At 42.4% G+C, this 23666-nt stretch overlaps 1 protein-coding gene across 1 annotated transcript in view; it reads left to right on the top strand.

Moving 5' to 3' along the window:
* The window catches only part of LOC123665655 (5-oxoprolinase), a 35171-nt gene extending 12978 nt beyond the window's left edge, over window positions 1-22193 (top strand). Inside the window, exons 11-29 of the mRNA XM_045599928.1 lie at window positions 1156-1289; window positions 4848-4999; window positions 5925-6067; window positions 6981-7122; window positions 7566-7698; window positions 8724-8868; window positions 9128-9275; window positions 9853-9965; window positions 10107-10282; window positions 11477-11574; window positions 12146-12256; window positions 13000-13133; window positions 16313-16424; window positions 17552-17683; window positions 17995-18087; window positions 18634-18769; window positions 19471-19578; window positions 20886-20983; window positions 21273-22193. Of these exons, the coding sequence (XP_045455884.1) occupies window positions 1156-1289; window positions 4848-4999; window positions 5925-6067; window positions 6981-7122; window positions 7566-7698; window positions 8724-8868; window positions 9128-9275; window positions 9853-9965; window positions 10107-10282; window positions 11477-11574; window positions 12146-12256; window positions 13000-13133; window positions 16313-16424; window positions 17552-17683; window positions 17995-18087; window positions 18634-18769; window positions 19471-19578; window positions 20886-20983; window positions 21273-21422 (2458 nt within the window). The 3' untranslated portion in view covers window positions 21423-22193. The remainder of the gene's footprint in view (window positions 1-1155; window positions 1290-4847; window positions 5000-5924; window positions 6068-6980; window positions 7123-7565; window positions 7699-8723; window positions 8869-9127; window positions 9276-9852; window positions 9966-10106; window positions 10283-11476; window positions 11575-12145; window positions 12257-12999; window positions 13134-16312; window positions 16425-17551; window positions 17684-17994; window positions 18088-18633; window positions 18770-19470; window positions 19579-20885; window positions 20984-21272) is intronic.
* The last annotated feature ends 1473 nt before the right edge of the window (window positions 22194-23666 follow it).

Consider the following 23666-nt stretch of genomic DNA (forward strand, 5'->3'; position numbering starts at 1 on the left):
TGACAACACTAGGGTCTGCAGGGTTCCCACCATCGGGTATATTACCTCTTTAATCGGGAATATCTAGCCGTAACCTACTAAGATTTAAATATAAATAATATTAAAACCAATGCAAAACCTTAATTAATCCAATAACTACGTCTGAAAACACAATTAGAATTTAGGACAATATAAATACTCGGCAACATAAATATTGCTATAAACATTGACAAATTTCGGCGATTTTAAAAGAGATTGGGAAGAATCGGAATCAGAGTATGGTAATACTAAAGTTTAAAGAAAACAAATCAACAAGATGAAGTCTTGTCTTTGAAGTTACCAGAATGTGTTTTTTTATTTAATATACTGCGTTTTTTCAGTATCTACTTTCATTAGCCAGACTATATACGGCGTGCGTTTTTTATTAACCGACTTCCAAAAAAGGAGGAGGTTCTCAATTCGACTGTATTTTTTTTAATGTATGTGACTTCAGAACTTTTGACTGGGTGAACCGATTTCGACAAAAAAATTTTTAATCTAAAGGTGGTCGGTGGTGGTCGAAGGGTGTGTGTCATTTGGTCCCATTTAAATTTATTTGACATCTAACTACTACTTTTCTTATTTGACATCTAACTACTACTTTTCTTATTTGACATCTAACTACTACTTTTCGAGTTATATCTAATAATGCGTTTTTACTTGACACTTTTTTTCGTCGATCTACGTTGTATTATATTATATTCTTTATTGCACTTAAAATTTTTGTACAGATATTAATATACAAATTTGGTTATATATACAACGTAGAACATAACTTTTTATTGGATATACCGATTTTGATAATTCTTTTTTTGTTGGAAAGGAGATATTCCTAGTTTTGTACCATGATAAGGAAACCAGGATTTGATGATGGGATCTCAGAGAAATCGAGCGAAACTCTCGAAAATCTGCATAACTTTTTACTGGGTGTACCGATTTTAATAATTTTTAATTTAATCGGAAGCTGATGTTTATCATGTGGTCACATTTAAATTTTATCGAAATCTGATAATTACTTTTTGAGTAATCTTTGATAATGCGTAGTTACTTGACTACTTTTTCGTCGACTAAATATATGTATATACAATACGAGCTCGGTGCGTGTCCTGCCCGCACTCTGACGACCTCTGCCCGCAGGGCGCTGACCACCGCCCGCGGCTACGACGCGCGCGCGCACGCGCTGGCGTGCTTCGGCGGCGCGGGCGGCCAGCACGCGTGCGCCGTGGCGCGCCGCCTGGCCGTGCCCGCCGTGCTCGTGCACAGGTACGCCGGTGAGTGCCCACTTGTCAGTTGTCTTCGGCGGCGCGGGCGGCCAGCACGCGTGCGCCGTGGCGCGCCGCCTGGCCGTGCCCGCCGTGCTCGTGCACAGGTACGCCGGTGAGTGCCCACTTGTCAGTTGTCTTCGGCGGCGCGGGCGGCCAGCACGCGTGCGCCGTGGCGCGCCGCCTGGCCGTGCCCGCCGTGCTCGTGCACAGGTACGCCGGTGAGTGCCCACTTGTCAGTTGTCTTCGGCGGCGCGGGCGGCCAGCACGCGTGCGCCGTGGCGCGCCGCCTGGCCGTGCCCGCCGTGCTCGTGCACAGGTACGCCGGTGAGTGCCCACTTGTCAGTTGTCTTCGGCGGCGCGGGCGGCCAGCACGCGTGCGCCGTGGCGCGCCGCCTGGCCGTGCCCGCCGTGCTCGTGCACAGGTACGCCGGTGAGTGCCCACTTGTCAGTTGTCTTCGGCGGCGCGGGCGGCCAGCACGCGTGCGCCGTGGCGCGCCGCCTGGCCGTGCCCGCCGTGCTCGTGCACAGGTACGCCGGTGAGTGCCCACTTGTCAGTTGTCTTCGGCGGCGCGGGCGGCCAGCACGCGTGCGCCGTGGCGCGCCGCCTGGCCGTGCCCGCCGTGCTCGTGCACAGGTACGCCGGTGAGTGCCCACTTGTCAGTTGTCTTCGGCGGCGCGGGCGGCCAGCACGCGTGCGCCGTGGCGCGCCGCCTGGCCGTGCCCGCCGTGCTCGTGCACAGGTACGCCGGTGAGTGCCCACTTGTCAGTTGTCTTCGGCGGCGCGGGCGGCCAGCACGCGTGCGCCGTGGCGCGCCGCCTGGCCGTGCCCGCCGTGCTCGTGCACAGGTACGCCGGTGAGTGCCCACTTGTCAGTTGTCTTCGGCGGCGCGGGCGGCCAGCACGCGTGCGCCGTGGCGCGCCGCCTGGCCGTGCCCGCCGTGCTCGTGCACAGGTACGCCGGTGAGTGCCCACTTGTCAGTTGTCTTCGGCGGCGCGGGCGGCCAGCACGCGTGCGCCGTGGCGCGCCGCCTGGCCGTGCCCGCCGTGCTCGTGCACAGGTACGCCGGTGAGTGCCCACTTGTCAGTTGTCTTCGGCGGCGCGGGCGGCCAGCACGCGTGCGCCGTGGCGCGCCGCCTGGCCGTGCCCGCCGTGCTCGTGCACAGGTACGCCGGTGAGTGCCCACTTGTCAGTTGTCTTCGGCGGCGCGGGCGGCCAGCACGCGTGCGCCGTGGCGCGCCGCCTGGCCGTGCCCGCCGTGCTCGTGCACAGGTACGCCGGTGAGTGCCCCCTTGTCAGTTGTCTTCGGCGGCGCGGGCGGCCAGCACGCGTGCGCCGTGGCGCGCCGCCTGGCCGTGCCCGCCGTGCTCGTGCACAGGTACGCCGGTGAGTGCCCACTTGTCAGTTGTCTTCGGCGGCGCGGGCGGCCAGCACGCGTGCGCCGTGGCGCGCCGCCTGGCCGTGCCCGCCGTGCTCGTGCACAGGTACGCCGGTGAGTGCCCACTTGTCAGTTGTCTTCGGCGGCGCGGGCGGCCAGCACGCGTGCGCCGTGGCGCGCCGCCTGGCCGTGCCCGCCGTGCTCGTGCACAGGTACGCCGGTGAGTGCCCACTTGTCAGTTGTCTTCGGCGGCGCGGGCGGCCAGCACGCGTGCGCCGTGGCGCGCCGCCTGGCCGTGCCCGCCGTGCTCGTGCACAGGTACGCCGGTGAGTGCCCACTTGTCAGTTGTCTTCGGCGGCGCGGGCGGCCAGCACGCGTGCGCCGTGGCGCGCCGCCTGGCCGTGCCCGCCGTGCTCGTGCACAGGTACGCCGGTGAGTGCCCACTTGTCAGTTGTCTTCGGCGGCGCGGGCGGCCAGCACGCGTGCGCCGTGGCGCGCCGCCTGGCCGTGCCCGCCGTGCTCGTGCACAGGTACGCCGGTGAGTGCCCACTTGTCAGTTGTCTTCGGCGGCGCGGGCGGCCAGCACGCGTGCGCCGTGGCGCGCCGCCTGGCCGTGCCCGCCGTGCTCGTGCACAGGTACGCCGGTGAGTGCCCACTTGTCAGTTGTCTTCGGCGGCGCGGGCGGCCAGCACGCGTGCGCCGTGGCGCGCCGCCTGGCCGTGCCCGCCGTGCTCGTGCACAGGTACGCCGGTGAGTGCCCACTTGTCAGTTGTCTTCGGCGGCGCGGGCGGCCAGCACGCGTGCGCCGTGGCGCGCCGCCTGGCCGTGCCCGCCGTGCTCGTGCACAGGTACGCCGGTGAGTGCCCACTTGTCAGTTGTCTTCGGCGGCGCGGGCGGCCAGCACGCGTGCGCCGTGGCGCGCCGCCTGGCCGTGCCCGCCGTGCTCGTGCACAGGTACGCCGGTGAGTGCCCACTTGTCAGTTGTCTTCGGCGGCGCGGGCGGCCAGCACGCGTGCGCCGTGGCGCGCCGCCTGGCCGTGCCCGCCGTGCTCGTGCACAGGTACGCCGGTGAGTGCCCACTTGTCAGTTGTCTTCGGCGGCGCGGGCGGCCAGCACGCGTGCGCCGTGGCGCGCCGCCTGGCCGTGCCCGCCGTGCTCGTGCACAGGTACGCCGGTGAGTGCCCACTTGTCAGTTGTCTTCGGCGGCGCGGGCGGCCAGCACGCGTGCGCCGTGGCGCGCCGCCTGGCCGTGCCCGCCGTGCTCGTGCACAGGTACGCCGGTGAGTGCCCACTTGTCAGTTGTCTTCGGCGGCGCGGGCGGCCAGCACGCGTGCGCCGTGGCGCGCCGCCTGGCCGTGCCCGCCGTGCTCGTGCACAGGTACGCCGGTGAGTGCCCACTTGTCAGTTGTCTTCGGCGGCGCGGGCGGCCAGCACGCGTGCGCCGTGGCGCGCCGCCTGGCCGTGCCCGCCGTGCTCGTGCACAGGTACGCCGGTGAGTGCCCACTTGTCAGTTGTCTTCGGCGGCGCGGGCGGCCAGCACGCGTGCGCCGTGGCGCGCCGCCTGGCCGTGCCCGCCGTGCTCGTGCACAGGTACGCCGGTGAGTGCCCACTTGTCAGTTGTCTTCGGCGGCGCGGGCGGCCAGCACGCGTGCGCCGTGGCGCGCCGCCTGGCCGTGCCCGCCGTGCTCGTGCACAGGTACGCCGGTGAGTGCCCACTTGTCAGTTGTCTTCGGCGGCGCGGGCGGCCAGCACGCGTGCGCCGTGGCGCGCCGCCTGGCCGTGCCCGCCGTGCTCGTGCACAGGTACGCCGGTGAGTGCCCACTTGTCAGTTGTCTTCGGCGGCGCGGGCGGCCAGCACGCGTGCGCCGTGGCGCGCCGCCTGGCCGTGCCCGCCGTGCTCGTGCACAGGTACGCCGGTGAGTGCCCACTTACTTTCCACACTGCTGCTCGCCACCAGGCGACCGGAGGCCTTACCTTCACTGAGGCAGAGCACAGTAGGAAATCTCTTGCTCTAAATATGGCTATTGAATATGAAAGATTAGAGTTATAAGGTTGAAAATGGAATATTGGAAATGAGAAATTGGAAATGGCAGATTGGAGATGAGAGGCCTAAAATTGGCAGATTGGACATGAGAAAGTAAATATATCTAAATACGTAAAACTTAGTCAAATATTTTTATTTTACTAGGTATCCTGTCAGCATACGGCATGGCGCTTGCAGATGTAGTGGAGGAGGCTCAAGAGCCCTCCGCGCTGGTGTACTGCCCCAACAGCTTCCCACAGCTGGACGCGCAGTTAGACAAGCTGGCGGCCGTCTGCAGGGACAAACTCAGGGCTCAGGTGAATTTGTTTCAAATGCTTTTAATTTTAGTTCCATCGGTTAGGCTGTAAACCTAAGTGGTGGATGGGTGTGTGGAAAAATAACTAAATATATCAAAACGACAAGGCTAAACTACAAGACTAACTTGGGCACTACTTCGATTTAAACATAGGCTAAACCAAAGTAATGTTTCTTTATTGTGAATAGCAAACGAGTAGCGGGAGTTTCGCGGCACTTTTAGCATTTTCCATCAGTAATACACACTTTTAGCATTAGAGGAAAAAAAACGAGTGTGCCTAAGACAACACGACAGAAGTAAAACTTGTGACCAATAGGCCTGCATTGTGTCTTAGATATAGGAAACCTCTCTCTTTTGCTCCGTTCGCCTCGCCCGATCACACTTTTTGTAACGCTCTCGTTACGTATTCACCAGCTTACTCCCCAAGTCAAGCATACTAAAAGAAGTTTAACTTCAAAAATATTACAGTGGCTAAAGAAAGGAAGGATAGTAGGAGAAAGTTTAAATTAAATTTGGGAAAAAGAGATAATTCAGCTATCTAAATCACTTTAATGCTGCTGTAGAAGTTACTTCACATCATATTTATGCTATACCTGCGCCCTACGACTAACACAAAAATGATAAAACGAATGATACGACGATACATTCGTACAGTATTCACAGCAACTTACTAATGCGACAATGCTCGTGGGTTCGACTCCCGCACATGAAAAATGTACAGGCCACATAAATGGCGTCCGCTGTGCATTTACTATGTTGTTGCGTTGATTATGTTGTAAGTATTTCCGGGCCAGCAAAATGAGATTCATAATCTTTTGAAGGTGGTTGAGTATGAACCGTTTTCTTGTTAATGAGACATTTTTCGGGAATCGCTAAAGCAATAAATTATCATTTTAATGTAACTTAATAATTTATTATCTGTGCAGGGTTTCACAGACTCTCAAATAGTAGTGGAGCCGTACCTTCACTTGCGTTACGCGGGCACCGACTGCGCGCTCATGGTGTCTCCGTCCAGTAAAGAGTCTCAAACCATGAAACATGGCGACTTCTATGCTGCATTCGTTGATAGGTTTGTTTTAATTGTTTATATATATTTTAAGTATATTTTTAAAGTCGCAGATATATTTTAAAATCAGATAGGTATTAGGGGTCTTCCATTAGTCACGTGAGGCTTAAGGGGAAGGGGGGAGTGTAGGAGGAAAAATCACAAAATATCATAAGGAGGGGTATGCACGGATTCAGCCAGTAACATCCCACTGCTGGGCATAGGCCCCTCCCCCCAAGTGAGAAAGATTGGAGCTTAATCCACCACGCTGCTCCAGTGCGGGTTGGCGGATATGTTTCCTACTATAAGTAACGGTCGCTATCTATTTATGATAACAACTGGGACCGACGGCTTAACGTGCTCTTCGAGATAACGAGGGGAAACTCACAACGACAGACATCCAAACCAGAAAGAAATATTTGTACATATCAAGTATCAATCCCGAGTGTGAACCGAACCTGCAAACCGTCGGTGTTGTAGGTGACTACTAGCACTATTACACCAGAACAGTTGTCACACAAAGAGAGGTTTTCCTAAACCAAAAAACAAACACCAACACCTTGCAACGTTAACCCTTGTCTGGAAATTTGTATCATGATGCCTAATTTTAATAATTAAATATAAATATTTTTAAGGTGATTACTAGGTATGGGGGGGGGGTTAGCCCAAAACCTCAGCGCATATCATTAAGGTAGGGGGTTAGAAAGTTTTTAAAAAATATCACGTGATTACTTAAAATCTGTTAAACTATTTGGACTATAAGCTATGGCTAAATTAAAATGCCATCAGACAGAGGGTTGATTGACCTCTAATTTGGGTATTATGTTACAACAAAATTACATTTACTTTTAAAAAGTATAACTATTCAAAAGTACTGGTTATCCTCTCTCCTCTTCAATGTATCCTTGTAGGTTAATTATATTTCCAATTACAATAGGTACAAGAACGAATTTGGCTTCACGCTATCGGGTCGAGATGTTTTGGTAGACGATGTTCGAGTGCGAGGTGTTGGGAAGAGCGTTGTAGCTGAGGAGAAAGTGCTGCCCAGTGGCAAAGGGGTGAAACCTCCTGTCGAAAAGGTAGACATTTTTATGTATTTTATTAACAACTGATTCTCTATATAAAATTATTTATAACCTTTGAAATTGTAAAAATATAAAATTCATCGAATGCATAGTCAGAGCTTCTCGTCTGTAAATCTTTCTACTTTATAACTGAAAAAAAAAGTGTTTTAAATTTATTTTATTGATTGATATTTTTGTTACCTTAATTTTCTTTTATTTTAATTTTTTAAGTTTTTTTTTTTTGTTTATTATATATTACGTATTTTTGACGTTCATTAAGTGTGTGACCTTATGGCAAAGTTAATATTTTCATTTCATTTCATCCTCAGATCTTCTGAGATCTAACTAAGATCCTATAAAGATAAATATTCGTTCTTACTTACGTAAGCAAAACCAATCGTTTTTAATATATGAACCAGTTTTAAATTAAATTCTTTACCGTCAAATTATTCTTTCAGATGGTTAAAGTGTACTTCGAAGGTGGTTATCAAGATACGGCAATATATTTGCTTGAAAATTTATTGCCTGATCAAGTAATTCAGGGACCAGCCATTATAATGGACAGCTTATCTACCATACTTGTGGAACCTGGTGAGTTGTCAGCTGTCATTATGAAGAAAATGTAGAAGGTAGTTGGTATCATAGCGCTGGACAAAAATTATCTTGAATTGTGGAGAATGTGGGTTTTAGGGGTATATTTAAGGAATGTGTTCGCTTATATTTCTTTATTTACCAAAGGTTGGTTAACGACTTTTACCGAAGATGGTTAAATTTTCAAGTGAGTCAGTCAGTAAGAAAGTCGTTCATCATCATCACTTCAGCCTATTGCAGTTCACTGCTGGTAATAGGCCTCCACAAGTTCGCGCCAAAAATGGCGTGAACTCGTGTATGTTGCCCATATTCATCACGCTGGGCAGGCGGTTTGGTGACCACAGGGCTGGCTTTGTCGCACCGAAGACGCTGCTGCCCGTTTCGGTCTGTGTATTTCAAAGCCAGCAGTTGGATGGTTATCCCGCCATCGGTCGGCTAAAGAAAGTCGTTAGTTTCTATTAATAAATGAGGATGAGTAAAACAGATCTGTTGCTGGCAAATGATCTCTTCTACCATCAACGATTAAGGAACAAAAATTAAGGAAATCAGAAACAAAATTAATATACCTAATTTCTACTTTAGTTAACTTTGAGATGTTACTAAACCAGACATGTTTCTAATTTGTATGACAATTTAAGCCTAACATTTACGCACACCTAATATAATCGAAGAATGAAATATGAATGAAAAAATGGAACTCTCTACCAGCGTCTGTGTTTCTAGAAAACTGTAATCTAGCGATCTTTAAGTCGCGAGTGAATAGGTTACTTCTAGCTAAGCGTGCTCCATCTAAGACCGCATTTTCACTTATTATTAGATGAAATAGTGGTCAAAGGCAAGCCTATCATTGTATAAAAAAAAAAGAAAAAGTCGAACAATAGGAATTGGTTTCTTGCATATAGGAAATTGGGTCTTTAGAAGATCTTAGAGGATCAAATCGTAATAACTAAAAAATAATGTTTATAAATCTATGTCGTATTTATATAAATTTCCAAGAACGGATAGCCAATTATTATATATTTCAGGTAGTCGAGCAGATATAACCAAACATGGGAACATTCGCATCACAATCGGCGCTGGTCAGCCTAAAGTGGTCACCTCAGAGCTAGAAGCTGTTCAGTTGAGCATATTCTCGCACAGGTTCATGTCTATCGCGGAACAGATGGGCAGGTAAGTTATTTTAATTGTTTGGAGCGCTTTTGGATTTTATTATAATTGAATGTCAATTTATGTAACATATCAACATTGACATAACTGCAAGCAAAATTTTATTTCGTGGATTTAAAGTCTAGCTTAAAGTCTGCTCTACAAATGTTTAGAAAATTTATATATTATATTTTATATATTTAGATATTTTTAGTTATTATTATATATATATTTAGATATTTAGAAAGATATAATTTAACAAATATATTTTTAATAATTCTAGAGTCCTCCAAAGAACGTCAATATCCGTGAACATAAAGGAGCGCTTGGACTTCTCGTGCGCCTTGTTCGGGCCCGACGGCGGGCTCGTCTCTAACGCTCCGCACATACCCGTCCACTTGGGAGCCATGCAGGAGACTGTGCAATATCAGGTTAGAATATGAGATTTAAGAAACACTATTATTCACTTTACCCAGGAGTGCACACGCATTTGTGAACGTACGCCAACGTTCATTATAAACGTCTTTTACTCTTTAAAAGTATTCGTCCAGCCAAGTTTTAAAGATTATTGAAAACTAGTTGATCCGTAAAAACGAGTGTGCTTCAGATTTAGAACACACGACTGAAGTAAAACTTACGAAACGTAACTATCTCTCTTTCTATCTTCACTAACTTATATCTCCTTCTCAACATCTGTTAGCCTCGCCCGATCACACAAGAATTTTTACCTTCACTTTCTTCTTAAAGTTAAATTATTCGTAATTTTTGAAGTTAAACTTTTTTACGCACGCTTGACTTCGGGAGTAAGCTGGTAAATGCGTGACGAGAGTGTTACGAATAGTGTGATCAAGTGAGGCTAACGGAATTTGAGAGGGCGATATAATTAAGTGAAGATAGGAAGTTTAACTTCAGTCGTGTGGTGTAAAGCACACTTCGTTTTTTTTTATGAGAACTTAAAAACTTTAATTAAGGACAAGCTATTGATATTTTATATTTATAATATTTAAGATGAAAGTCCGCGGAGACTCGATAAAGCCAGGCGACGTGTTGTTGGCTAACCACCCGAAGGCTGGAGGATCTCATTTACCAGATTTGACCGTCATTACACCCGTGTTTCATAAGTAAGTTTAATTAATAAAAGAATAAAAAGTAAGGATTACTTTAAAAACCTTAAAAATACATAAAAAAGTTTTGACTTTAAAAACTCTTCAGCTTTACAATATTAGTAAAGATTTTCCATCATTCCTTATTAATGTTTGTAGGTCTAACAAACGTCCGATATTCTTCGTGGCGTCCCGCGGTCACCACGCCGACATCGGCGGTCTGACCCCGGGCTCCATGCCGCCGCACTCCACCGCCCTGCAGCAGGAGGGCGCCGCCTTCCGGTCCATGCTGCTCGTTGATGGGGGGACGTTCAATGAGGAAGAACTGACTGCAGGTAGTAGATTCAATTCTCAAAATCTGGAGCAGCCCCGACTGGGGATGTACCATAACTTTATAAAAGATCACAGCCAAAAAAAGGGTGCTTTAGACCAAACGACTGAAGTAAAACTTCTTTTTCAATAGGCCTGCACTGTCTTAGATATACGAAACGTAACTGGCTATGAGAGAAAGAAAATGTGCGCTCGCTTGAGCATACGTATGTCCATCACTATGTTACCGTTATGTTTCACCTGCGTAATATTAGCAGCCACTATTTCTATATCACATGCTGTAGTATACAATACATGCATATACAATATACGTCCAAACTAGAGCTGCAAATACTTAAATTGCTGAAACTCGTACTAAACCTTTAAATTAAAAAAAAATTATAATTTTTTAAAATATATATATATATTATATAAATATATATTCTTCATATGAATTATGCTATGGTTTTGTCCGGATTTTGTTGGCGATTTTGTACATTATAATAGTAGTTTATGCAACTGTCATATAATGAAGGGTATTAAAACACGAGTGTGAGTTTATGAAACGAGCGCAGCGAGTTTCATAATAGTAACGAGTGTTTTAATACCCGTGTTATATGCAGTTGCATACACTACTTTATCTTCACTAATGCAATTAATCAAACAACAAGAGTAAAAGCTGACAATAGTTTATTTATAATAATTGTTCAAATTTTGGATGGTACAATTTTGAAAGTTAATGTTAATTATTGATCCAGCAGCTGTAGCGGTCGTGGGGCAAGCAGTAGAGCTCGTAGACGGAGTCGGAATAAGTTATTATATTTTTCATATAATTTTCTAGATTTTTCTGGCAAAAGATTGTGAGTTAATTTTGTTGCCAATTCTAGAATATCCGGAGGCGTACAAATATCATCGTCGCTATCCATTTTTAACTTTTAATTTATTAAATTAAATTCACGCGTTCGTGTATTGTCCACAGTGATTTTGCCGCCATTAAAATCTAACCAATGAGAGCGCAGCTGCGCGCATGCGCGCGATGTTATAATGAGATTTTACGATATCGATGTGGATATTATACCATCATGTGAAATTGCTTAAATTGAGTGTTTTGTTGTCTGCGCTATAACAGTAGTAATTATAAGTCAAGTATTGGAAACATAAGTAGAATGTTACAACATTAGTGTAGATAAAATTATATTATACAAGTAAACTATTTTCAGAGCTTATGAAACCGGGTAAATATCCCGGCTGTTCTGGTACAAGGAACTTGGCGGATAATTTGTCAGATTTAAAAGCTCAAGTTGCCGCTAATCAAAGGGTAAGACAATTTTATCGCAGTCCACTGCTGGACATAGGCCTTCAACAACACGACAAGTTTGCGCGATAAATGGCGTGAACTCATGTGTGTTGCTCATAGTCACCACGCTGGGCAGGCGGGTTGGTGACCGCAGGGCTGGCTTTGTCGCACCGAAGACACTGCTGCCCGTCTTCGGCCTGTGTATTTCAAAGCCAGCAATTGGATGGTTATCCCACCATCAGTCGGCTTTTTAAATTCCAAGATGGTAGTGGATGGTGTTATCCCTTAGGCGCCTCTTACGACACCCATGAGAAGAGAGGGGTGACTATATTCTTTAATGCCGTAATCTTACAGCAGCATTAATCTATTGTATATAAAAAAATTATTTACGCAGCATGTTTGTATGATTTCAACTTTAAATTTTGTAATTTAGAATGTCCTGGTCAATTTTCTGCCAGGACTTAGTTGATATGAAAGAAAATTCTAGAAAAAAACAACAACAAAAAAAAAACAGTCGGATGAAATTTTTTTGTTTAAAATTAAAACAGTCAGATTCAAAGATTCCATGTATTAAACTTTAAGAAATTTTCAGGGTATTCAGTTAGTATCAGAACTGATAGAAGAATACACGCTCGAAGTAGTTCAAGCGTACATGACGCACATACAGAAGAATGCGGAGTTGGCAGTGAGGGATATGTTGAAAGTACGTTCATTAATTATTTGATATTGTAATTCATTAATAGTAAAAAAAGGAAGTAAAACTATCCCCATAAGTAAACAATTCTGTTGTAAAATGTACAAATCTTTGGAGATGTGAAGAGTCACTTCGGGGTCACCAGTTTGGGGTAAGAGTCCGCCATTGCAAAGGGAGGATCCTCCGACCAGACGGGTGTTGTATCTGGTGGGCTACCGCTCCGACGGTTGCTGTCGGGTTCTTGTATATATTGTTCAATCGCTTTGATAACTTTGATATCGCGATGTAGGATACGCCGATTTTTGAGTTCGAAGACAGATGTCGCTACAAATGAACATCGTGCCATATAAAGGGTTTGTAAGAGGCAATTATAGCTATAAATACAAACTTAAAGTAAACGAGCGATGACGCTTAATAAAATAGATAATACAAATATTATATTTGGTATCATAATTCCCACGGTTTAATTTTAGATGCCAATTTTTGTCACAGTGATATAACAATAAGCGAGCGATCAGCAATTGTAACTGTCATAAAACAAACGACCACGCAATGACTGCAAGAGTGTTGTAATTTGCAACAATTGCGCGTACAATAATATTGCACATACATGACAATATTACATATACATTAAAAACACATACATACATTAAAACTTAATTTTGCATACACATTGATATGATTTATATGGAAGATAATAAATTTAATAGTATCACTATCCTACAAAAATATTAATAAACTCTTTATTATAGGAAATCGCTAGAAATGCAATCGCTATGACCGGCTCAGCAGTTCTCAAGGCCAAAGATTATATGGACAACGGAACTCCTATCGTTCTAACGGTAACACTAGACAAGGACCACGGAAGTGCCGTCTGTGATTTTACGTAAGTTATCGTAATTTTTATAAAGTGTAAGTCTAGAACAGAGGCTCTCAACCTTTTTTGTCTCATAGACCACTTTCAAAATTTTGCTGCTCATTTTGATTTGCTGTCCCATCTAAGTACGGGAAAAAAGAATTAAATTTTCAGACGGTGGTTCCATAAATCAATAAAATTAATAACCGTGGAAAATATCCGGAATACCTGTTGACCTTTCTTTTGCCAGCCATTCCATACTTCCATAAAATAATCGAGTCTAGGGAAAATAAGTTTCGGCTGAAGTTCGTGGGCATGCCCACCGTGCCCATAATGGTGGATCCGCGCTTTTAACACGTTTTACTGAGATCAATTTTCGTGGACCTCCGCTTACCAATTGTGAACTCTCATTTTTTGGTCACTCCAATGTAGAGCCCCATCGAGATTCTCAAGGAGCCAGTGGGGTCCACCTGGACCAATTTGGGAATCAATAGTCTGGAAGATTAATTTCAGAAATAAAACACATGATTTATTAATGAAGATTTGTTAAATATTAACATTTTTGTCGAGCAAATCATTTACAGCCGTTTTCAATATTCTATACTCCTCTAACTTTGCTTACTAGCGATAGATTTTTGACACAATTTATATGCGGTTAACTCTACCTCTAGTAAGCAAATTCTGAGATAGAGTATTGAAACTGGCCGTTACTCACTTATAGTCTATTTCACGTAAGATGGGTACGGTGACACATGTCAAATTAACTCTATAGCGAGGTGACCATGCATAATTAATCGATGTAATTCGATTATCGAGTACAAATGCGGTTAACCTTTAATCGATTATATAAAAAAAAAATTTAACTGCTTATTAAAAATTAATCATCGCTATAGTGAATAAATAATATTTTAAGGGTGGTGTTAAACGCGAGAAATGAGTTATCGACAAACCCATTAACACAGCTCACGTGGCAAATTATTAGTCGTTCGCCTTTACCCTCCGGTACTTTAGTCGAAGAATGAGCAGTGTCGTCTGTCCATACTTTGGCAACAGTATGATTGGCGTTCAACCATGTCTAGTCAAGGAATACCACGTCGTTCCAATCCGTAATGTTTTTCGCCTTTTCTAAGAATGTCACAAAGTTTTCACGCACTTTTCCGTTTGTTAACTTTTTTTATTTTATGGAAATCCAATTTTATTTAAAAGTCGCCATAACGATGTCACACTTCCATTAAATAATTTAGCACCTTTCAAAGACATTAATTATTGTAAAACTGTGGGCAACTTATTTCTCCGCTAATAGTCATATTCAACCTCAACGACCAAACATTTATTTCCTTTGCCTCTTTTTGGGAGTCGATAACTTATATCTTCCATATTGGTGTCACCATACTTTTCTTTACTTATTTTTGACACTAAGCTGTGTGGCTACGGCAATAAAGAATATAACCACCAGCGTCTCTTCCCGTGGGTGTCGTAGGAGGCGATAACACAGTTCCGCTACCACCTTGAAACTTATAAAGCCGACCGATAGCGGGATAACCATTCAACTGCTGGCTTTGAAATACACAGGCCGAAGACGGGCAACAGCGTCTTCAGTGCGACAAAGCCGGCCCTGCGGTCACCAACCTGCCCAGCGTGGTGACTATAGGCAACACATGAGTTCACGCCATTTTTTGGCACGAGCTTGTGGAGGCCTATGTCCAACAGTGGACTGCGATAGGCTGAAGTAATTTTTGACACTGTATTACGCCTAATTTCAAGTGCCTGTACAACTCGATCCACTATGTGGTTGACAGATAATAATGGACCGCTATTTTCTCACTCCCGTTCAAAGTATTCCCAAAAGCGGACAACCAATTGACTGTTTGAAACGGTCTTCTTTTGTTCTTTTCGGCATTTTACAGAACATAACACACACACAAAATGAATAACTAAAAAAAATAATAACAGAACTTAACAACAATAAAACAGCAACAAATACAACTATAGCAACTGGCAAAACCAAAACACGGGAAGCATACAAGGGACAGAAAGTACTGATTGAGATATCTTGAGTCAGTGAGATGATGCGATTCACAAGATGGCCGTTACGATTATTTATTTTAACCGATTACTACGTGTCAAAACGTTTCGTTTCATGCCTGTAATTTTAAGTTATCATTTTTTCTGTACCTTTTTTATTTTGTTTAAAATGTAAAAACGCATATATAAATACAATTTCAATCTAATCAAGCATTATTATTTGCTTTGGAAACTAATTGGTGATTTTTAAAAATGTATAATTATCCGATTTGTTGAAAATAGTGAGCGTGTGTAGGAAAATATCAAATGTCACCGTACCCATCCTATGTGAAATAGATTATAGCGCTTCTTTTACGAAGACAAAATAAATGTATGTTTATATTAAAATAGTTTTTTATATATACAACTATTAAGTTCTGGGAGCTCTCGTCTCTTTACTCACCAAGCGAACACAACATTGCTTGAAAGCGCTATACTTAGCTGTCATCTTCTGTAAGGTCGAGATATTTTCTGTAACATATATAAAAAATGAAAAAAAAAGCACAACGCAATTTATTTCACTTTAAAAAGGGTTATTAATAAATAGACACCAACAATTTATACTACGCCAACTCGAATTTTCGATAAGTTGGTTTTCTTAATGCAACGTGAATAAATGTGTTTTTTTTTTTTGTAATAATAAAAATTGTGAAATTGCAATGAATAAATTAACTATTAAAGATACCAAATTTCAAATAAGTTTCTTAATTAATATAAAAGGTATCACGTCTTTCCCTTTTATAAGCCTCAATTGTAAAGTTCACTATTATGAGTTAGCTTAGTATGAATTGCTGGTGTCGAAATGAATGTGTTCCTTAACTGAGGTAGGGCACAGCAGGAATTTCCTGCTCAAAATACGGAGCAGCCCGACTGGGGTAGTACCTCGACTTTACAGAAGATCACAGTAAAATAATACTGTTTTCAAGCAGTATTGTGTTCCTGTTGGTGAGTAAGGTGACCAGAGCTCCTGGGGGGATTGGGGATTGGGTCGGCAACGCGCTTGCGATGCTTCTGGTGTTGCAGGCGTCTATAAGCTACGGTAATCGCTTACCATCAGGTGAGCCGTACGCTTGTTTGCCGACCTAGTGATATAAAAAAAAAAAAAAAAAAAAAAAAAACAAGTTTCTCATAAATGGGCATTCCAGGGGCACGGGTACGGAGGTGTGGGGCAACCTGAACGCGCCGCGCGCCATCGCGCTGTCGGCGCTCATCTACGTGCTGCGGTGCATGGTGGGCCACGACGTGCCGCTGAACCAGGTGCTGCCTTTAGGGGAACCCATTTATGGGTGATATCCAGGACGCCCGGGTAGGCAGTTAGACCGTATGTCGGCTTCGACACTTGGGGGTGCAATACCGACTTTGATAGTGTGGAGAATCACGTCGGGGTCACCAGTTTGGGGGTGCGAGAAACAAGATGTTCAGTTCCTCGTCCGCCATCGCAAAGGGAGGATCCTCCAACCAGACGGGTGTTGTGTCTGGTGGGCTAACGCCCCGACGGTTGTTGTCGGGATCTTGTTTATATACTTAATCACTTTGAAAACTCTGATAGCGCGATGTAGCATACGTCAGTTTTTCTCTAATTACGTAGTTTCGTACCCCCGCGGGAGCCTCCAGCCGCTTTAATTGGAGGGTCCCGGATCTGCAGGCGACAGGATCCTTCCAGCGACAGGCTGGCCTGGGCGAAAAGGCCAGACTTCTCCTACATGGGGACTGTCCGGCTCACCTCTGAACAATCCCGAAACCAGGTGCCTGCCTACTTGTTGCCAACTGCTGGCTGATTAACAAGCGCTCTGGTCCAGTCGTGACTACTCAGTCAGCTAAAACACTGACGAATTGTGGGGATGGATATTTGTATTAATATTCCTTTCCGGTCTGTCCTTGTGGGTCTCCCCACCGTGCCTCGGAGAGCACGTTAAGCCGTCGGTCCCGATCGTTATCGTGTACACCTGATAGCGATCGTTACTCATAGTAGGAAATATATCCGCCAACCTGCAGTTGAGCAGCCTGGTTGATAGAGAACATATCTGCTCGCATTGGAGTAGCGTGGTGGATTAAGCTCCAATCCTTTTCCTCCATGAAGAAAGAAATATGCCCAACAGTGGGATGTTGCAAGCAGAATGCATGGTGGCTAATTTCCTACCAGAAATCAGTAACGATCTGTTCTCTCTATATCTTTGTGGGATCGCCTTCATTATTGCTGGATTACCTTCACAACATCAGAACCATTCTGATCATTGATGGCTTTTGAAAATTAATTAATCTAATTTTGCTGATTTAAATTTGAAAATTCCATTTAACGCTAATGATTGACGAGTTTAGAGCGAATCTTTAACGCTATATTACATAAAATATCCAAGGTTGTCACAAATAATTTAATCCCCTAGGGCTGCCTGAACCCAGTTAAAGTGATCATCCCCCCCGGCTCACTTCTGGACCCCTCGGAGAACGCAGCAGTAGTGGGCGGGAACGTGCTGACGTCACAGCGCATCGTCGACGTCGTCTTGAAAGCCTTCCAGGTCAGTGGCGTACTTTGAGACTCAGCGCCCTGACTAAATTATCTATATCCTGATAAACTATCTCGAAAAGCAGTTATTACTGAATAAATCATTGTTAAGAAACATACTTCGATACCTTACGGTATTTTTATCTCAACTAATAAACTACAAGTTTTCATTCTTCATGTTGCGAATAGTGTCTGACAGATGGTGTTTAACGATGAAACAGAAAAAAACTTATCAGAGACTTCAATCTGTTGGCAACTGTATCGGCAACAAGTAAAATTGTCCCCCAATTAAATTTCCGTTTCATTTCGTATTTTATGTGGCAGGTGTGCGCCGCGTCTCAAGGTTGTATGAACAACTTGACTCTGGGAGAGAAGTCTTGGGGGTACTACGAGACTGTCGCCGGGGGGAGTGGGGCGGTGGGTATATAGTTTGTTAGGATTTATAATATATATATATATATATATATACATATATATATATATATATATAGAGTTTTGTAATCAATATAATATATATTCTTATTTATATAACAATTATGTGTACACTTCTTAACTGCTTTGCCCTGTCTTGTACCCAAAGGTTATCTGGAAGAAATCGCTTTTTTAGCAATAAGAAATCCTTACATCTTTACTACATCTACACATACATCTTTCTCTAATTGCACTATTTTTGATTGTATTTTTAATGGTTATTATTAATATATAAAATCACTTTTATTGTACACTCACAATAAAAAAATCAGTTAAATGTTTGTCTTTTGGCAATAACTTGTGTGATAAATAAATGAAATAAGTAACCCCCCCCCCCCTAAGTTGACATAGCTTTAAATATTTTTATATTTATAAGTTGCTTGTACCTGATGTGTTAAAATGTGGAAACTTGATTTGTCAATGACTAATTAAACAACTTATTTGTGTATAACTAAACTAAATGTTTTACTAACAAGTAAATAAACGTACCAGGGTCCGGGCTGGCACGGCAGCGGGGGGGTCCATACTCACATGACGAACACTCGCATCACAGATGTAGAGATTGTCGAGACGAGGTACCCACTGCTGGTGTGGAGTTTTTCTTTGCGAGAAGGGTCGGGTGGACGAGGTTAGTAATAATAATATAATAAACTCTGTATTTGGTAATAAATCAGCCTACTTTACAATCTACGATTCAGCCTCTAACATCGCATTGCTGGGAATAAGCTTGTCTCAGTGTAGGAGTAGGATTGGAGCTTAATCCACCACGCTGATCCACTGCGGGTTTAGCGGATATGTTTTTTAGTATGAGTAACGATCGCTATCATGTATTTATGATAACAACTGGGACCGACGGCTTAACGTGCTTTTCGAGGCACGGTGGGAAGAACCACAAGGACAGACATCTAAACTTGAAAGAAATATATGTACAAAACAAATATCAATCCCGATAGGGAACCGAACCCGTAAACATCAGTGTTTTAGGCGACTATTCGCACCACTACACCAGAGCGGTTGTTTACAATCTACTACTTGGAAAACGTCTCTTACTCCGAAAGGTCAATATGAAGACGTCGTTCTAATTTACTACAATTTGATTGTCCAAGGGGCGTGGCTAAGTGACAGCGATGACTAAAATTTTTTACCGCTAGGTGACTGGTGGTGGTGGAACAACCTTTTGATGTCTACTAGTAACTTATATGCAAGATAAATTTATCAGAATAAAGTATGGAAAATTATTACTTTTGTTTTTCAGCTATCTCTTTACCTTTCATTTATCTGTCAGTTTACCATTATTGTTTAGTTCATTAACATACTCTCTATAACCAGGCCAATGGAACGGCGGTGACGGTGTAACTCGTGAGCTGGTGTTCAGGAGAACTGTGCAACTGTCTGTACTGACGGAGCGGAGAGCCTTCCAACCATATGGAATGAACGGTTAGTGTTTATATTACTAGGTCGACAAACAATCGTACAGTCCGCCAGACAGTAAGCGATTACCGTAGCCTATAGACGCCTGCGGTGCCAGAAACAAACGCGTTGCCGACCCTACCCCCGATCCCCTGGGAACTCAGGTCACCTCAGGAACACGATACTGCTTAAGGCAACACTAACTAATACATATATATAGGATTCTCGCAATATTAGAAAGATTGCAAGCGCGTTAGCAAACAGACCCTTCCTAGCAGCTCTGGCCACCTTACATTCAGCCTGTATTACCCCCACTGCTGGGCATAGGCCTCTTTCTCTACCACTATCTTACTAACCATGAAACCGGCGAGTTAGTGCCCAAAAGTGATCTTCGAAATATTTAGCTCTGATCTTCTCTAAGTTTAAGGTGGTAGATGAATAGCTCCAGAATTTGAACAATATTTTTCTTTCTGCACCTTATTTCTTACAGCATATAATTAAAATAAAGAAATTATTTAGTAACATCACGCTTAACATTGTCCAGTAGAAACAAACATACAAGATACTAAGCAAAAATTTATTACTATGTGAAACGAATCTTCGACGGTCTACACGGCGGCTTGTGATTACTGCGAAACGCTTAGTAAATTATTTTTATGTTTTTAATATACTACACAGCCTAATTAAATACCACTCCACTGTGGGTTTGTAGATGTACTGAAGTGTAGTAGTTATAATCCTACGCTACGTATCTTTTATAAATAACTGTAATCATTATTATAGAGAGCAGTAATAAATCATCCTTGGAACAAGTAAGATGTGTTTAATTACATAACAACTTCCCTACATGGCGACCCTGCCAGGAAATCTTGCAATCATGCAGGAGTTAAAACCATGTCTTAGATTTAACTCCTGCATGATTGCAGGATTTCTTACATTGCTATTACTCAGTACATTAATTTTGAAGAGTAATTTAGCACAAAACCTTACAAATTTAACGCCCCTATAGCGTAAGATGATAAGAATCTTCATATAGATATTATATACATTTTAGTATACATATCATATATAGTGTATGTATTCATACATATATTTATCTATACATATAGATTTCGTGTCACGGTGTATGTGGGCGATAAACTCCGAAACTACTGAACCAATTATTATCAAATTTTGTAAGCGTCTGTAATTTGGTCCAACTTGGGAGATAGGATAGTTTTTATCTCAATTAGATCCGGTAGATGGCGCTGCTATCAAATTTGTTAGCTGTTTTCCGGGCGGGACATCAACGTTTGCCGGGTCCGCTAGTAATATATAATTGTATGTATGTGTAGGAGGAGAGCCGGGTGCAAGAGGATTGAATCTTCTACAGCGAGCGGACGGTCGCCTGATCAACTTGGGAGGCAAGTCTTCCGTTGAAGCTTATCCGGGGGTGAGAAGTCATTGCTTATTTTTTTTTATTACTAAATGTGTTTAAATAAGTATATTGAAGACATAAATTGAATAATAAACTAATTAGATATCTGATGTTCAAATTAAATATTTTTGAAAACAGACACTTCACGCTACAATATTTGTTCCGTTACGTTACAGATTTTGCTAAATTATGCTGTTAATTATTTTATTTATTTAGATTTGCCAAGTTAAAATTATTAAAATTATATTTAAAAACAATAAAAATACATAGGTATATTAATTAAACTAAAAAAATTAATTTTCAGGATAAATACATAATGAATTCTCCCGGCGGAGGCGGTTATGGTCGGCCATCTGATGCAAAAGATACCGATAAAGCAACCGACACGAAATACAGCGAGTTCTTTGAGAGAGGCAGCGTGTATGAGTACAGAAGTGCACAAGAGGGTGTGTAAAGTTCAAAGCAAACAAAGGAGGCACAAAAAAGCACAAAGCACTTTAACTCCATCTAGTGGTGACTCGATTTATCACGATTATACAGAAATTCTAAAAATGCCTCAAATTTTCACATTACCATAGCACTTTTATTCAAATTTACAGATTTTTCAGCTCATAGAAGTAGTACAACAATGTTTATACGACATTTATGAGTGGTTTTTCCTTAATAACCAAAAACATTTAATATACGCCTTCCGTATTATTTTTTAGAGATGTCGATATCATCAATAATTAAAACCAACGCGATCGAAAGTTGATACCCATATAATGAAATAAAATCCTTTAGAAATTTTGCTAGGACGGATCATATAATGCATAGTACACACATACCTACAATCAAATGACTGTTTGTACATATAAACGCGCACACATAACACCACAGTCATTAAGGGTTATTACATTGACAATAATGTAAATTGCCTTTATAAAGTAGATGTATAGATTGTACAAATTTTCGAATATAACAAGTCTCGAAACGCACACAAACAATTTTAAACAAATTATGCCATGTTTACTAATTTTATTTACTTTTATAGTATTTCTATTAAGATAAAATTAGTTATAGAAACATTATAATCCAATTTCTGTTTAGAATCTTAAAAAAAATTGATAATTAAGTAATTGATAAATATTATTTTAATGTGCGTTCTTCAATTTGTAACAAAATGGCGCTTCCTATTTTATGTTGTTATTTTTTTATAATCAATTAAAGTTATCGAACAAGGAAATCGAAGTTTTAATATTTATAAATAGATATATAATAAAATGTTAAAACAAACCGTAAATATTGACAATAATAATATTTTAAAATATTACGGGTACCAAACAAAGTGGTCTTATTATTTAAGAAAAATTTTAACCTTGTTATTAAATTGTTAATAATAGGTGATGGTGTATCTTAGATGTTAATAAAAAATATTTGTTTATATAATAAATTTTACAAATATAATGTTTTAAAATATATAGCGAACTATATAAAAATATCTTTCTACGTTATTTTATTATTAATTTTTATTTTCTATATATTATCTATTAACAAATTTGAAATTTATACTAGACATAAAGGAAAAGTACATAATCTGAATTATGTAATTACAAACTCAAATGGTTACCTATAAATCTATAATATATATATTTTTTTTTTTTGCTGTTTAATAGCTCGTTTATTTACAATGTTTTAACAATAAATGATATATCATATAAATGTGTTTTACTTGCTTATGTTAATAATCACCAATCATCCTATTTTTTTCTTCAATTACTAATTCTATATTCGTACAATAACTTTATTGCACACCAAAGTTACAAGTACAGTGTTACGATTACGTGCGAGAGGTAACCTTAAGCAATCTCCTTACCAGACTATACTCCAGACCTCGTCATTTTATAGAAGTTGAAAGTATCTCAGCGCTTGCTCCCAACTATAAAGTTTCTCATAAAGGCTTATACAGGTATCAGGTAGCAAAGGTGTATAAAACAACAACTACTTTTGTCAAATTATACAGCGTAATTTTTTAAGATTTTCTTTGATGTAATATAAAAACCACGTCAACTATTGCCAGACATTTTGTATTGTGGTAAACCTTAACCAGACATCCCAAAACTTTAATAAATTGTAACTCATCTTACGTCATAGTATCTATCTATAAATCTAAATTCCATGTATATTACTTGGATGACTATTAGAAGACATTTCCTTAGTAGCCAGACAGTTTCCACAGTTTCAACCCTTGCCACACAAACATATAGGCTGTCTATAAATACGACCGTGAAGCAACTAGATGTGAACAAAACACAAGTGTATATATGCACTTGCAAATGCATTATCGAGAATCTAAATTACTAGCGACGAACTTAAAATTACCTATAACAAACAATTTAATATTAATATTGACTAGTGCACCAAGGAAGTGAGTGGAAAAGCAAACCCGGTAAATGATTTTTTTCGAGCTTGGGGCGTATTTAAAGCTAAAGCTACAGTGGGTTCCATCTCATATAGGGTTAGTTGGAAATGAAGATGCGGACCTGTTTGCAAAAGAGGCTTGTTTAGATGGTATGGTAAAACCGGGAGAGATGCCGCAGTGGGATAGATGCCTCATGTTCTAAAAACCTAACATCCCGAACTCACAAATAAAAATTAATCGCATAAGTAGGAGTCGAAGTCATCCCGTCCCTCAGATATCCACAGATATTCGTGTGGC

This window comes from Melitaea cinxia, chromosome 24 (assembly GCF_905220565.1).
Source record: "Melitaea cinxia chromosome 24, ilMelCinx1.1, whole genome shotgun sequence".
Classification (NCBI taxonomy): Eukaryota; Metazoa; Arthropoda; class Insecta; order Lepidoptera; family Nymphalidae; genus Melitaea; species Melitaea cinxia.